Raw genomic sequence first — 15,555 nt, 5'->3', positions numbered from 1 at the left:
TTCCCTAGTTAATCCTAGTAGCACATTAACGGCTGCCTAGCGCAGCTTTAACAGATATGAGATATGTTAATAAATATGCTATATGCAATATGCATTAGATAAGTTACTTTAGCTGTAAAAGTCACGATTACACTGAAAATTTTTATTTCTGCAGGAAGAAAATAACAACAACACATAAAAATATTATAATAAAACTCAGAAAAACTGTTAGAAAAGCAACAGATCCATTAAAATATACAGGGAATTTCATGACAAGAAAATATAAAACAACAAATTAAAAAATTAATATAAATAAAACCTTTAAACGAATTTAGCAGTTTTATTTCATACTTTCCTACTCTTAAGACTGTAATTTTTCTAAGTCGGTTAAATAATTCTCCTCCGCTCTAGATTATTCCGTGCTGAAATATCGAATTGGCAAAGTACAGCTTTATAGCATATTTAAAATATTGAAAAATTGAGTAAACCTATGCTAATAAATGAACAATCAGGAAAGCATAAAATTATTTCTTTTAACATCCACTAGATGGCAACACCCATCTTTTCTTTTCTATCAATTTTGTCTTTCTTCAGGTATAAAGAGATTGATCAGAATTATGATGGCGTAAAAGGAAGGAAGAAAGAACACCAAGATCGGTGGTTGGAATTCTGACCGAATTCCGATAGAATATTGAGAAGAATATGGGATAAAGTAAATATGCTGAACCGATTTTTAAAACAGATTTACAATATAGCCATGAAGGTGAGTTTCTTTTATTCTATAGAATTAGATAAGTGTCAGTGATTTTTAATGAAGATATTATGATTCTTGAGAGAAGTTTGTTTATGTTGATGTTTGTAGAAAATGTTTCGCTAGCGATCATGAAAGATCAGTGAATAATACACGAGTTTTCAGAAGAGAAGTGCATTTTCGTGTATCGTAACAGAAATAATCGTAAAATGCTTAGTTAATTCGTTAATTTTATATATAAATTTTTTATTATTCCATTTCAGTTGTGTTTTGTTAAACAAAACTGTGGTTTTAAGAGCAAATGTCAGGAAGCCATTGACATGAATGCAACTTCGAATTCGCTGAAAATTGTAAAAAATATTTGTTTATTATATAAGAAATTTTAGGATATGGTTTTATTTATTTATTTGTACCATTCTGTTATTGATATAAAGTTCATCTTGCTGTTTATTTCAGCTATTTATTTACTATTTCTAAATTTTGAATACGGAATTTAAAAAAAAGTGGTTTGGTATTTAAATGAAATCTGTTTTAAAATAAATATGTTTTATTTTTTTGCTAAGCTTTTATTATATTTTTTAAAGCACGGATTTTTAACCATTGTTTTTTCATCTAACTTTAAATTTGTATAATATTTTATTCGAGATATTCAAACTAAAAGAAATAAGGAAAATAAATACTAGTTTATGACTTATGATATTTAATATAGTGATGACTGCCTGATAAATATTTAATATTATTAACAATCTAGAATACCCGTTCTTCGAACGAGGTGAAATAAATTTATGTAGTAATTGGTAGTTAGTTAATTAGTAATTAATTTTGTAATTTGATAATTATTAGTTAATTATGAAATATTGTACACAACTGCAAGTAATGTACCAGCACAGTTGATTCAGCATAAATAATTAAAACATTTTTTAAATTTTTTTGTCCATGTTGGTGGTTTTACATTATCAAATTAAGCAAACCACGTTTTAGCTGTTCAGCCCATCAAAGTGAAGATTAACTGTGTTCATCATCTTTTAGCATGATACTTTTACTCGTGGCCAACTCATGATAGTATAAATTTACCACAATTAAGCGATTTTCTTATGATACTTATTTCTTTCGAAGGCCTGTGAAAAACATCTTTTCATAGTATCTATGCTGAAACGGAAGAGTATTGATGCAGTTGGTGTCGATTATATTTGGTATTGATTAAAGTTGCACCATTTACCATAATAGCATAAGTACTTAGTATCAAAATTGCTTGAGCACCGTCTGCGTCAATAAGCACATGGCGATTTTTTATGTTCCTCCTAAATGAACTATTACCATTTCTGCAAAAACTTTGCTTTTTAGCACACAGCTGATTGTTTAATTTTAATACCTATCACCAAAATTAATTGAGCATCATTGGGTTTAATAATGATATGGTGATTTTCTACTTTTATCCTAAACGAATAAGTACCATTTCTCCATTAATTTCACTTTTAAGTACATAGTTTAATTTTTTAGTTGAATTAGTACCTACTACCAAAATTAATTAAGCATAATTTATTTTGAATAGTATGTTGATTTACTACGTTTCTCCTAGTGATTTAGTATAATTTATTATGCTCTGGTTATGCTTTATTAATTATGCTCTGTAGTAGGTAGTTTATTTTTAATTCCAATTAGCGCCTTTTATCAAAAATAATCAAGCATCTTTGGCTTCAATAATAGTATGGCAATTTCTTACTTTTTCTCCTAAACGATTTAGTACTATTTTTCCATTAATTTTGCTTCTCATTACATAACTTTTTTTAATTATGAAATACCGTTGATTTTAAATTATTTAGTTTCATATAAATACGTTTTAAAGCATAATTTAAGAAAGAAATAAAAACATGGTTTTAGATTACTTACGAAATAACAATTTGGAGACTTCTCTGGCCATAACGCTTTTAGCTGCACGTTACAGCAAAGAGGTCAAGTACTAGCTAAATTGATGAGTTTATCTTTTTCTTTTGGTATTTTTAATTAAACTCACGAAGTTCTTTGTCAGCGTCTGATTATTTGGTTTTATTTAATTATATGAATAAATTTAATTCTATGAATTGTTAATTATTTAAGGACGTCATATGTTAGTGAAGACAAAATCACATTTTGCAAAGTAAATTATGATTTGTATAAAATATTTTCTCACCTCTTCTTCTACTTACATTTTTTTTCTATATTTAATAAAATACATATTAATATCAATGACATGCACCATTACACTTTTTAAACTAAAGAATAAATTCTAAAAACCGTTATTAATGTAGGTTTATGTTTTTATTTTCTCTGTTTGTAGGAGAATTTGTTAAATGGCCCGTGGAATAAACAAAAGTAAATAGAAATATGACGAAACATTTTTAACATACTATGGAACTAAAATTTAAAATATGAGATTCGTAACTAAAAAGAAAATTTTATGTTTCTACATAAATGCACAGTATCAAATAACTTCACAGCAGTTACATAAATTCACGTAATTTTATCGTTATTCAAAATGTTTTATTGGAATGAAGAAGAAGGACAAATTTACTTTAGAACTAATCACAATAAGAGAAGTTATTCCTTCCTACAATTTATTCCTTCATGTTACATCGTTCTTCATATAATCAATCATTCAGAAATAAAGAAAAACACAACAGAGACACTTAAATATAACCGTAGAATGTCAACTATATAAGTCTACTGTATCAACTAATCGTTTCCTTTACGCGTTATGTGTGCTCATGGGAAACAGAATCGTCTGCAGTTTAATTAATATCAATCGTGCTTTCTCTAAACCAATGAGAAAATTCCATTTTATAAATGTATCTCCTGAACGATTTAATTGAAAAGTTTAAATGATTTTTAGAATCGGGGGTTACAATTGCACCTTTCACACACTGTCCAAATTTCACATCCTCATAAACGGTTCTGAAGTCATAATAGAGACAAATTCTTCATTTTATTAATAAAGATTATTTTTCGTTATTTGGTCCAATATGCTAATTAGCTCAATTTTTGACTGGAACTTTTTACCATTTTATATGAACAATTTAGTTGAATATTAATACATTCTTAAATGCATTCTCTGTATATATGACCACCAGTCGACATAGGTGTAGTCATAGCAGAGGACGCGGGGAACCTTACCTCCTTTTGGAGGTTTAAACTTTCGAAAATTTTAACTGGTAATTTGTACTAAATAAAAAAAAAGATTTAAATGTCTTTTTTTTTATATACGTGTATATATTTCTAAGAAATCAGATGAAAACTTTTCTTAAACTGTAATGAAGAAAATTTACCTCCCAAAGTTTGAGTGTTACTTTAAATGAGGAAAAAAAAACATTCGCAAGATCGTCCTCCTAGCTATAACGAATTAAAAAATAGGTACACTTTATTGTTGCTTTTATTGTAATGGTTTGAAGTAATAAAAAGCTCATCAATTAATCAATGGTAAAATATTGATAGTTTGGGGTACTAGTTTATTGTCTTTGGCAACGGTCCATAGTTTTTGAAATATTTTGCAATAATGGGAACCGAAAATTGGTAATAACTTACAAATTAGAAAAACTTGGGCGGTCTCCTGCGGAAAAAGCCCGTTACTTGTGGACTAATAATGAGTATTGACCACAAGTACAAAAGACATCTCCCGGAGGTTTAGTTCCATCAAATGGTCATTTACAAGCAGGACCTCGTTCTGCGTCCGGAACCTGAGAATCGTCTCCTGTTCCGGTTGTAACACCATTTTCCAGGCACTCCTGATCAAAGGCGTACTATTGCCCAAAGCTTTTGGGTTAACTTGGGACTCAAAGCGATCTAAGTTATTCGATATTTTTAACATGAACAATAGCGTCGCTAATCAGAAATTAAAAAACATAAATCTTAATAATTTCAATCTTGATAGTTTCAACAATTAATTTGGAAATGTATCAGCCCCATTTTGCCCATTTAGATAATAAGCTATATCGCTTTGCTTCAATGTGTTCTAAAGAACATATTACTGAAGTCAAAGGACAAGAAAGCAAACTGCAGAACACCAAATACTGTGTCTTCTTTCTTCCACTTATCGTTTTAGCACGTTCAGTGCAGTTGAACGCGGACGCTGCAAAAATTTATAAATGCGTTTTTCTTCATGTCTCCATCGAATGAAACTAAAAATGAAATTAAAGCGCTATTAGCGCTTTAGTTTAATTTTTCTTGTCAGAAATTTTCTTTCAAATCTATATTAAAGTTTTTATTTGTTAAAAACTTTAAAGCTTTAAACTTTGTTTTTTTTATTTGTTAAAAACTTTTAAAGTCAGTTTGATCATTGAGAAGAGCAGTCTTTTTCAGTGTAGAAAATGACTTCTATACAAAGTAGCAGAAAAAAAGTATTCAAGGGAAATCATTTGAAAGTTTTTAAATTCTATATCTGTAACTGTAGCTGTGAGAGTTGTATATTCCGTATAAGCCATATATAATCAGATGTAACCTCAGTTTTCTGGCTTTTAAATAATCGATTTTTAAATGATAGATTTTAAGTAATTGATTTCAAATAAGAGATTTTTAACAATAAACGTAATTATGGATGCAGTTTTACATGCTAAAATAATTAAATTTTCTAAAGTTGCAAATAGTTATCAAAATGTGAAGTAACATTTTTTTCAGTAGCTACCCATTCCAAAAGGCAACTCTAAATTAAAGTTTCAAAATGTTGAATTTTAGAAAATTGTAGTGTTTTAACTGTTTCAAAATTAAACTTTCAGAAAAGCAAGCTCATAACAAAATTCAATAGAATTTCAGTCTCAGTCCAATAATTAAACTGGTATTTTATTATTTTGTGTAAGCTTGTAATAGATTAATTATAGGTTAGGATTATATTAAAGTCTAGCTATTCGAAATAGGTCTTATTCAAGCAATGCTAATGTAGCTTAGTTTTATTAAAAAAAATATTAAAAAAAACTTTTCAAAAGGCGGGTTCATCTTGATGGAACCTTTTTTTTAGAACACTTTAGATTATCACCTTCACTGAGAAAAAAACTAAAAGTTCCAAGAGCAGTGTTGAAAGAGAATAACGAAAATATTTATCGAGAACTGCTGATTGCGTGTCTGCTACCCTTGCTAAAAAGTTTTTAAAAATTGCGACAGATTCCTTTGTTGAACGAGTTAAAAATAATTAGTAAATAAAAGAAAAGTATTTTATTAAATTACATTTTGTACAACAGTGGCTGCTGTTAACAAATATTTTTAAACTCCTTTTCAAAAATAAAATTTGAAAAATAATCCGTGTCGAAATCTGTCGATTCACTAATTGTCAGGTAACTATCGAAATCTGTCGAATCAGTAATTAAAAAGTAAGAATGAAACAGATCAAAACCAGTTTGATTGTCTGATTAATTTTGGAGTTATTTCTACTAATCAAATTTCAACTCCCTTTCGGTTCTTCCAACACTCGAAACAGACATAGATGATTTTAGTCTCTCATTGCCCAGTATTTATCCCTTATATGTATAGGAAGGGAGAAGCATGTGAGATTCGTTCGTTGCAGGCAAGATTCGAACCAAGGACCTCCTGGTTCGTAGTTACCACTCTAATCAGTAAAGTTATTTCACTAAACTGTTCATTATTAGATAATTCCACTATTAGATTTCATAATTGCAAACTTTGAAACAGTAGGGAGGGAGCAGAAGTTTTGAGACTATATGCTTTTCTTCTCTAACTTTCTCTGAAAGCACAATTTCTTAATGATGTAACTTAGTAGTTTGTAGCTTCAATCATCATACCTGGGGAGAAAATAAGTATAGATTGGAAATTTTTTTAATTTAACAAACACCAAACAAGACTTTGAAAAATTGAAATCAGAAGTTTTGAGACAGTCTAACTTAATCCATGTTTTTAATACTTAAATATGTGTAATAAAATCTCACACGACAATGCTCCTATATCTCAGTTGTTAGAGCAAGGGAATTCCACTCAAAATATGATGTGGGTTTGAATCCGGCTCCTGCCTTTCAGATAATGATTTCCTTATTTTCTTTTTACATGGAAATAGTTTTAAACTTTCGATGAATTTGAGCAGATATTCAGATAAACTTCACGCTCTCTTACATTCTTAGAATGTTCTAAAATAGACGATGTTTCCGATATAAAGCTGGGAAAACATTCAGCTGGTTAGTCGTATGCGAAACTAACTTACAGCGTCACTTTCGTCGTTGTATGCAAAACTTACTTGCATAATCCTTAACGAATTAGAATTTTATTTTCTAAGATAAAATATTGGCTATCAGCTTCAGTATAAATACAGGGAAAAACACACCTTTGGCCTCTCGTCTTTTGATTATTAAAGTTGCTAAGAAAAAGTGTCCTCTTCTGCTATCGCCATCCAAGTTTGAAATTCCAAAATCAATTGTTTGTAACATAGTAAAGAGGTAGAATGATGGAAAATAAGGAGCATGATCTTCCTATATCAGAAGTCCCCAAAACAATCACTCAACGTCAAAGCACATGAATCTGAAGATAGTCGGATGCTGACTCAGACAAGGAGAGCTAATCAAATATGCAAGATGCCCCGCACATGAGCTCATAGTGAGTAAACACACCCTAAGACGTTGTCTGAATGCAGCTAAATTGTGTGCACGGGCTTTTTTAAAAAAGCATCTCATCCGGACTAAGATTAGGAGGATGTGATTGAGATTTTGAAAGGAGCAGGAAACATGGACAACTAAAGATTGGAAGAAGGTCCATTGGAATAATGAATCAAATTATAACTTGTTTGGAAGCAATGGTTAACGTTTTATTTGTCGTTCTAAAGGCACAAGAATGGATCCCCTGTACACATCGATCAGACTATGGATCTATATGGTTATAAGAAAGATTTTAGACGCTCATATGCCACCTTATGCTCATAATAAAATGCCTCGTGGGTGAAAGTTTCAGCAGGATAATAATCTTAAGCACACCGCCATGGATGTGGCAAGTTGGTTTGCAGCTAAGAAGGTTACAACTTTGAACTGGCCGAGTCAATCACCCTAACTGAATTCAATCGAACACCTTTGGGGATTCATTGGAAGAAAAGCCGGAACTTAGAAGCATTCTTCAAAGACAGAACTCCTTCAGGATTTTCGTTCAGAATGAGCAAAAGTCCACTCTAGAAATCGTAGTTAATTCATTGCCCAGACGTTGTGCTCCGGTGGCAGAGTCAATTAAGGAGCCGTTTGCACCTCTGAATGAAGAGCTGCGGGTTGTGAGTTCAATCCAGACAGCCAATAAAACAATTGGCTTGTATATGCAGCAAGGTTCACGTTAAATCTGCTCTGGCTGAAAGTCCTGTCGTTGGTAGTGGTCTGCAAGTTTGGAGAGATGGGTACTAGCTCAGGCGCTGTCCACTTCGTCAGATCCGGGTCCAAATTACGTGGCATTCCTACTATGGCCATTAAGAGATAGAGTCCTGAAAATGGGACTAAATGGCTATGGTTGCCCAGGTGGTGTGCAGCAGTCATCAAAACAAAAAGATATTTAACGAAATGTTAAAAATTTGCTATATTTTCTTACCCTAGATGATTAATTTCAATTAAGGTTTAGAAAACCAGTATCTCATCTCAAAATTTTTTATTTCTATTTTTGCAATCAGCCTATAAAGTCTATTATCTGTTGCTCTCTATGTAGGATAAATAAAGCTACAAATTACTAATTTATATCATCTAGAAATTTGCTTACAGGAAAAGGAAGAACAGAAAAACGTTTAGTCTCAAAACCTTAGATCTTTACTGCAACTCAGGCAAAAAGAAAAAAATAAGATGTCCTAGTAATTTTTGTTAAAATAAGTCTTGGTATCAATTAATACTTACAAAAATTTTTAATAATTAAAAGCAAGGTATTACAGACGTCTCACCCACATTTTAATTTTTATAATTTTTCATGCTGTTACGGGCGTAAGAAACGTCAATAACATAAAGTTTTTGATTTTCTTTTTTAAAAATTAGTATATAAGGGTCATTCTCACAAAAACAGTCATTTTCATGTCCCCAGTATATTTTATGTTTGTGTTACAGCTTACGAAAAAAAAAAAATTCAGGGAAAGTGTCCTTCGGTATGCAAACTAACAAGAGAATAAAAATAAAATTATCAATTTTTATTTATTATTTATTTCAGGTAATTAAAATATACCAATATGTCATTCCCTCACTTGTCCCCACTGCTGATTTAAAAAAAGAAAAAAATTGTTTCTGAAACAAATTTTTTTTTTTTACAAATTCGTGTTTTTTATTTCAGAATACTGAAATATAGAATTCAGAAAATCAATTTTATATTTAATTTCTGATAAAAATATTAACACAGCACTATTTTAAACTTTGTCCCCAGTGTTTCGCGTCATTCCCTCACAGCAATGTTCTTATCACCTGCAATCTTCTTAGAATAAAAATATTTTAATAAAAACTTCAGAAGTTAACAAGTGGCATCATAGAACAAAATTGCAGTATGTTTCCATTTTCAACTTAAAGAAGCTTTGCTGTGGAATAAATTTGAATGAATCAAACCAGATAAAAAATTTTACATTTGTCATTCCCTCATGTCATTTTTTAGAGTAAAATAAAATACAACTTCATCGAGAAAGTGGATAGTTATATGTTGCTTTCTTGTATGAATATAATTGTATGTGATTGACTTCCGAAATTAATTAGGCCTAACTGTTATTTTTAAATTTCATTGAATTCGTCATTCCCTCACTAGTGTATAAAGTGAGGGAATGACGCTGAAGTGAGGGAATGATTCAAGATGAGTATATTATCAAACTTTTTTTTGTTCAATCGTGCCAGCCAATTTTATTTCCCAAACCTGTAAAAACTATTAACCATATAAGACTAAATTATAATAAATATTAGATATACTTAGTATGTTATCATTTACAAACTTTAGGTAGATGTAACTTAGATAAAAACATGTATTAAAATAAAATATCATTCCCTCACTATTAGTGTCATTACCTCACTTTCTAAATAGTGAAAATAATTAATTTACTTATTAATTATTTTGAAAAATAAATTAAAAAATTTATAAATTAATTTATTAAATTAATTAATTTATTTATTAAATTAATTAATGAATTATTAATTATTATAAATTAATTAATTATAAATTAATTATTTAAAAAATTAATTAATTTAAATATTAAGTATAATTTATAGGATATATACTTTCTTTATAATGCCATTACATATTTCTATTAATATAAAAAGTTTCAGAGATTTTTATTCACTTTACTTTTTTGGGATTTTATGAACTGAAAAATGACAGTTTTCGTGAGAATGACCCATAAATGTTTTCATACGTAATGTAAGCATAAATGACCCTAAGACTTATATTCACAAAAATTATTAGAACTCCTAAAATTATTTTAACCGAGTTATATGCTTTTAATGCCTGTAAATAAGACATTTGAAAATGGTGGAATTATTTTATATTAAAATGAACTCAACATAGGATAAGTGAAAGTATGCCTGAATCAGTCTTATTTCTTGAAATTATCTTAGAATGAATGAAAAGAAAAACTTATTTAGCTTAGTCGAAAAGGCACCTTCTTCAACCTTTTAACTTTTTTCACCTTTTCCTTTAATAGACACATTCAAACAAGAAATTCTTCGTATTCACTTGAACTTGTTGATCCAGACTTTCATGCATTCTTTTCTCCGTAAAAAAATTTAGCGGAAAACAAATTAATTCCATGTAAGGAATCACGAATATTCTTGTGGTTTTCTTCCAAGAAAGACACGAGATTTCTATAGAAAGAAAGAATTTAAGAATGTTTAAAAAGCTGGAAAACAATTATAGAAAATAAAAATAATAAATACACTAATGAGCATGTTTATTACAACCAAACCAATAAAAAATAATTTGCCAACAAAGAATTAAAATATGAAGCAAGTAAGCTGTCTTCCACCTAAAAAAGAAAAACACATCTAATATGCCCTATGAATATGCTTTTCAAATTGAAATTATACATACCAACGGTGTAAATTATTTCCATTTAGATGTTCCTCATGCTGGCAATGGAGTTCCGTTGTCTTCTGGGCTGGGCTCAAAATTATATGGATACAGAGTGGAACATTAATAGTCGTAAACTAAGAATTGCCTGACTGTTTCTACGACAGTTATAAAGTGTGATAATATAAAAACCAACAGAAGAACTTTCAGTCACAACAGAATTTGCATACACAGCCATCAAGCTCATGACTTCCAGCTCGGCACCAAAGGAGTGAGCGACCCCTCGACCGACAGCGCCACCTGGTGTGCTTTATTAATCCCCTGATACCTCATTTGCTCTCTTACTTAGCCTTTTGTCACTTATGAGAATGAGACACAATGCCCCTTATATACACGGTGACCAATAAGCTCTCTTACACTTAAAATTTTCATTATTGTAATACAAAATAAATTATGCAAAACATTTTTGCTGCAAATTAAAGTGGCAATCATCAAGTATCTTTACAATTATTACTTTGTAATAACACCACTTTTTACTTTATTAACGAGTTTAAGTCTCTTTCCAAATCCATCACATGAGTCATGTACGGCTTCCATCGGCTTTTCTTGCTATATCTTTAGAATTTCATCTTTGAATTTGATCAGATTGGTGATTTTATAGTCTTTAGGTTGGGAGAGCATGTGTGACCCAACAAAATAAGCAAACATGTTCAGATCGGGGGAGTTGGGAGGCCATTCATTCTTCCTGAAAATGTCAGCAAATTTTTCTTGCACCTCTCCTTAACGACACGTGCGGTATGAGAAGGAGCACCATCTTTTTGGAATCAGAAACATTCCATCTATGCCCACTCTGGACACTTGGAGTTAAAACTTAGTCCAAATTCTCGGTTTTATAATATTGGGCAATGATTTTTACTCCCTTTTGAATGAAAACTAACGGGAGTTTGCATCTTCTTTTTTTTTTTTTTTAAAGAAACCCTAAACCCTCACAAATGAAGTATTTCGATACCCCGGAACATAATGCTGACTTCCAGCCCAGATAAGTTATCAATAAAAATTGAGCATATTCTATCATTTTGGGGATATTCTATCATACTGTAAAACAAATAATTTCTTGTCTTAAAAGGCAAACTCATCCTCAGCGTGACATACAAGAGTTTCTTACACTCTCTGCCCCCTTTTCATCTTAGCAGATTCTAAAAGACGTGAATTTTGTTCTTTCTATTAGCTTTGCACTCAAGGTCCTTTTTTAGAACGTTTAACATTGATCCCCCCTATATTTCGAACTCTAGGGCAAGCTTTCTAGCAGATCTTTGTCCGTTTCGTCGTATCCTATCCTTGTCCTTTTTAATAATCTCTTTTGTCCAAACAGATCGCTGTCTGCCAAATCTTCTTCTGTCATCGACTGAGGACATCTCATTATACCTTCTGATAGTTTTAAAAATGAAATCTCTTTTCACCCCGGCTGCTCTCCTTTGATGAAATCACGTATCCCAATTTCTTGAAATTTCTTAATTCTACCTACAGGTAAAGAAAACTTATAAGAAGTACAATATATAAGCTTGTACCATGATGGCTCAGCGTATTGAGTGCCTTCCAATGAGTTGATCTGGGTTCGAATCCCGGTGATGGCTGGCCGATACGAATACCGCATACGGCTTGCACCGACCACAATGCTGACGCAAAATATCCTCAGTGGTAGATGGATCACGGGTTAGAGTCCCCTTATCGTCAGGTTAACCGTTAGAGGCTATCGTATTTTTCATCTCCTTGTAACGATAAAGCAGGTTAATTTCATCAAAAAATCCTCCACAAAGCAAATTTCTCCCAATTTTGATCAAAGAGTTCCCTTGTCTTCTGGATTGGGTTCAAAATTACAAGGCGACGGAGTTTAACATTAGTCGTAAACCCTAAAAATTAGGTCCACTGTTCAACGACGGTTATAAAATAAAGTATATAATCTTGCAATATATACCTTACACTAAATTGTCTGAAAGGAATTGGGTGCTACAGTAACACATATATAATCTTATAAGGTGCTTCAAAAGTTGTATGAGAACTTTTTGGTCACGGTGTATACATATTTTTCTGACACTCTAATTACAAATAAAAATATATTTCGGCATTTTTTCTTTATAAAAGTTGGTCTAATAGTTACTAAAAATATCTGTTAGAATATCGGAAAATAATGGCAAATTTAAAAAGTATACATTATCACAGAAATGACAGCAGTATCTTAATCTAATACTGACCCCGATATTGACCAAAATATTCTGAAAAAATTATCTTGATTTTTGCTCTTAAGGGAAGCCTCTGAACGTTCAAAAGCGCGAGTGTCTCAAAACAACATCATTTACCAAAAAGTAACCCCATTTTAAGTTCCCTTTTTATTTGGATAGAATGATCAGTCATTTACTTACTTATTCCCATAAAATTAATGTACTCAATACCCACGAAGACTGTACCAAAACATATGTCAAACGAATTTCAATGCTTTTTACGTTTCACTTATTCAATAATGTTCCCCCAGTGGGCAAATTTCAGTGACAATTGATGACTTTCTAAGTTATAGCGTAAATGCCAAAAGGGTTCCCATAACAACCTCCAGAGGAAATGTTAATACGTGATGTCACTGCTTACCGGAATGAAGTGCAATTAGTTGTGATTCCTTATTCGAACCTTCGTGTCGATGAGGTGGGAATGGTGCTTAAGCAGGATCGATCCAAATGCAGGAATCTCTCTGACTACTCCTATTATCGGTTGCTCTTGACATAGCATGTTTTTGCAGCAGCTCTTTAGGTAATAGTAAGAAGAACGAAAAATTTTACCATTTAAAACACATTACTTTTACAAATCATTTGGAAGTTAAGAGTTGCAAAAATAATTTATTTAATTAATGAGAGCTCTGATGTCTTTAATATTGTAAAAAAAAGGTTTCTCAAAATTGAGCAAAAATGTGTCAAAATAGTTTCAAAACAAACCTAGTCGAATTTGAAAATCGAATGTATTCAAACAGCATATGTCCCGCCGTGGACTGATCGTTAAGACACGGTTCCCAGCAGATCACCGAAGTCAAGTATCACTGGCTGCGGTCAGTGTGCGGGTGGGTGACAGCTTGGATTAGTCTGCGTAGGGACCAAGGGTGTGCTGTATTGGTCCCAGTTAAACTGCTCTAACTTAAAGTGCTCGATTTCGTGAACAGGTCTTCGGGCTACCGAAGCGGGGGTGCCATCCCCTCTGCGGAGGATCAAAATTGTGATGGCATGTCTTCGGATCATCCTCAGGGATGTTTCCCAGACCGTCACCAGTGCCCCATTGTGCAGCTCTAGTGCGACGTAAATGAACTACAACAACTTCAAACAGCATGTACTCATTTTTTAATAAAATGTATAACCTCAAAAGCGATAATGAGGAAGAAATGTGCAAGAAAGATATTTGTTGACAGCTGTTTTCAGGAATCGGACCAAGGACTTATATGTTCATAGTAAGCTACTCTAACCACCACTGTTGTACATCCCAGTGCAGAGATAGTTAAGAAGCTTTATGTAGAAGCCGCCGCAATATGACGCAGCATGATATACATTCCATTCGCTCAAATTTTTTTAAGTTCTAGCTAAATGAGCAGAAATCGAGATTCAAGTTACCGATCGTCAGACTAAGCTATTGGAACCATATTTTCCAAATTGCAACCTTTTTTTACCACTGGAATTGGATACAATGATCATGACGTATCATTGCAGTGGACACTTTCGAAAGCTTCCTTACTTTCCCTGGACTGGAGTGCACAACTATGGTGGTTAAAGCATCCGACAACGAACCCGGTGGTTTTTGGTTAGAATCCTATTGCACCCAATGAGCATATGTTTCTCACACATTTCGACCTCCACGTCACTTCTGAGACTGTGCATTTTGCTCAAAAATAAGCTCAAATATAAATATTGAAGACCCGATCTGCAAAAATTGAAGTTAATTAACCCACCAACCACATGCATTTCAATGATACATAAATGGCTTTACTTAATGGCATAACATATGCATTTACATTAAGTGAATAATTTCTTCTGTTAAGTACCACTTTAATTTAGAAAAAGAACTTTTTGTTGACTTTACATATATTAGCATTTATGTCCAGGGCTCGAAAAACAGCCCGTCCGCCCGTCCTCGACGGTCAAAAATTCTCCGCGGACAACGAATTTCTCGAATCCGACGTCCGCGCGGGCGGCCATTTTCCCGTTAATGTTCGTGATACATTTTCAATTTTTGTTATCTTACAAGAGTCTTGTAAGTTACAAGGCAGCAAAATGACCCACAATACAGCAACATACTGCGCATATATTGATGTTTTCTCTGTCTGGGAGTACTGCAGCGGTTGAAAGGGGCTTTGCATCAATAAACTTACAAAAAAAACACAATACGTACTGGTCTTAAACAAGAAACTTTAAAAGCAATTTTGAACATCTACCTAAATGGAATACCCCTTTCAGATTTTTGTTCAGAAACAGCTGTAAATTATTGGCTTGATTGTGGAACTGGCAAACGTCATATTTGATTCATTTAAAAAACGCAGTACCCTCGGATAACTTGACATTCCAGATAACTTGACCCTTGTCATTTAAATTATTTCATAAAAGAAATACTAGGTTACTATTAGTAACCTAGTATTTCTTTTATTACTGTATAATGTAATCCTAGTAACGACTAATTCATTGTGCAATTATGTTAAATGTTGTATTCATTATGCATTGTGTATAAATGTTTGTAATAAATAGGAGAAAATTATATATTTTTTTATTTAAAAGCGACGGGTTAGTTTGAACGGAGGACGGGTGCATTGTTGGACGAGCCGTCCTCGGGGACGGGTAAAA

At 32.0% G+C, this 15,555-nt stretch overlaps 1 protein-coding gene across 1 annotated transcript in view; it reads left to right on the top strand.

Annotated features, from left to right (window-relative positions):
- The first annotated feature begins 583 nt into the window (after positions 1-583).
- Positions 584-15,555, top strand: part of LOC107437562 (uncharacterized) — a 55,020-nt gene continuing 40,048 nt past the window's right edge. The window contains exon 1 of the mRNA XM_016049617.5: positions 584-742. Coding sequence (XP_015905103.1) covers positions 698-742 — 45 coding nt within the window. The 5' untranslated portion in view covers positions 584-697. The remainder of the gene's footprint in view (positions 743-15,555) is intronic.

This window comes from Parasteatoda tepidariorum, chromosome 6, assembly GCF_982258835.1.
Source record: "Parasteatoda tepidariorum strain Cologne lab strain chromosome 6, Ptep-v5.0, whole genome shotgun sequence".
Classification (NCBI taxonomy): domain Eukaryota; kingdom Metazoa; phylum Arthropoda; class Arachnida; order Araneae; family Theridiidae; genus Parasteatoda; species Parasteatoda tepidariorum.
The sequence above is the reverse complement of the archived record's forward strand: the minus strand, read 5'-3'. Positions and strand labels throughout refer to the sequence as shown.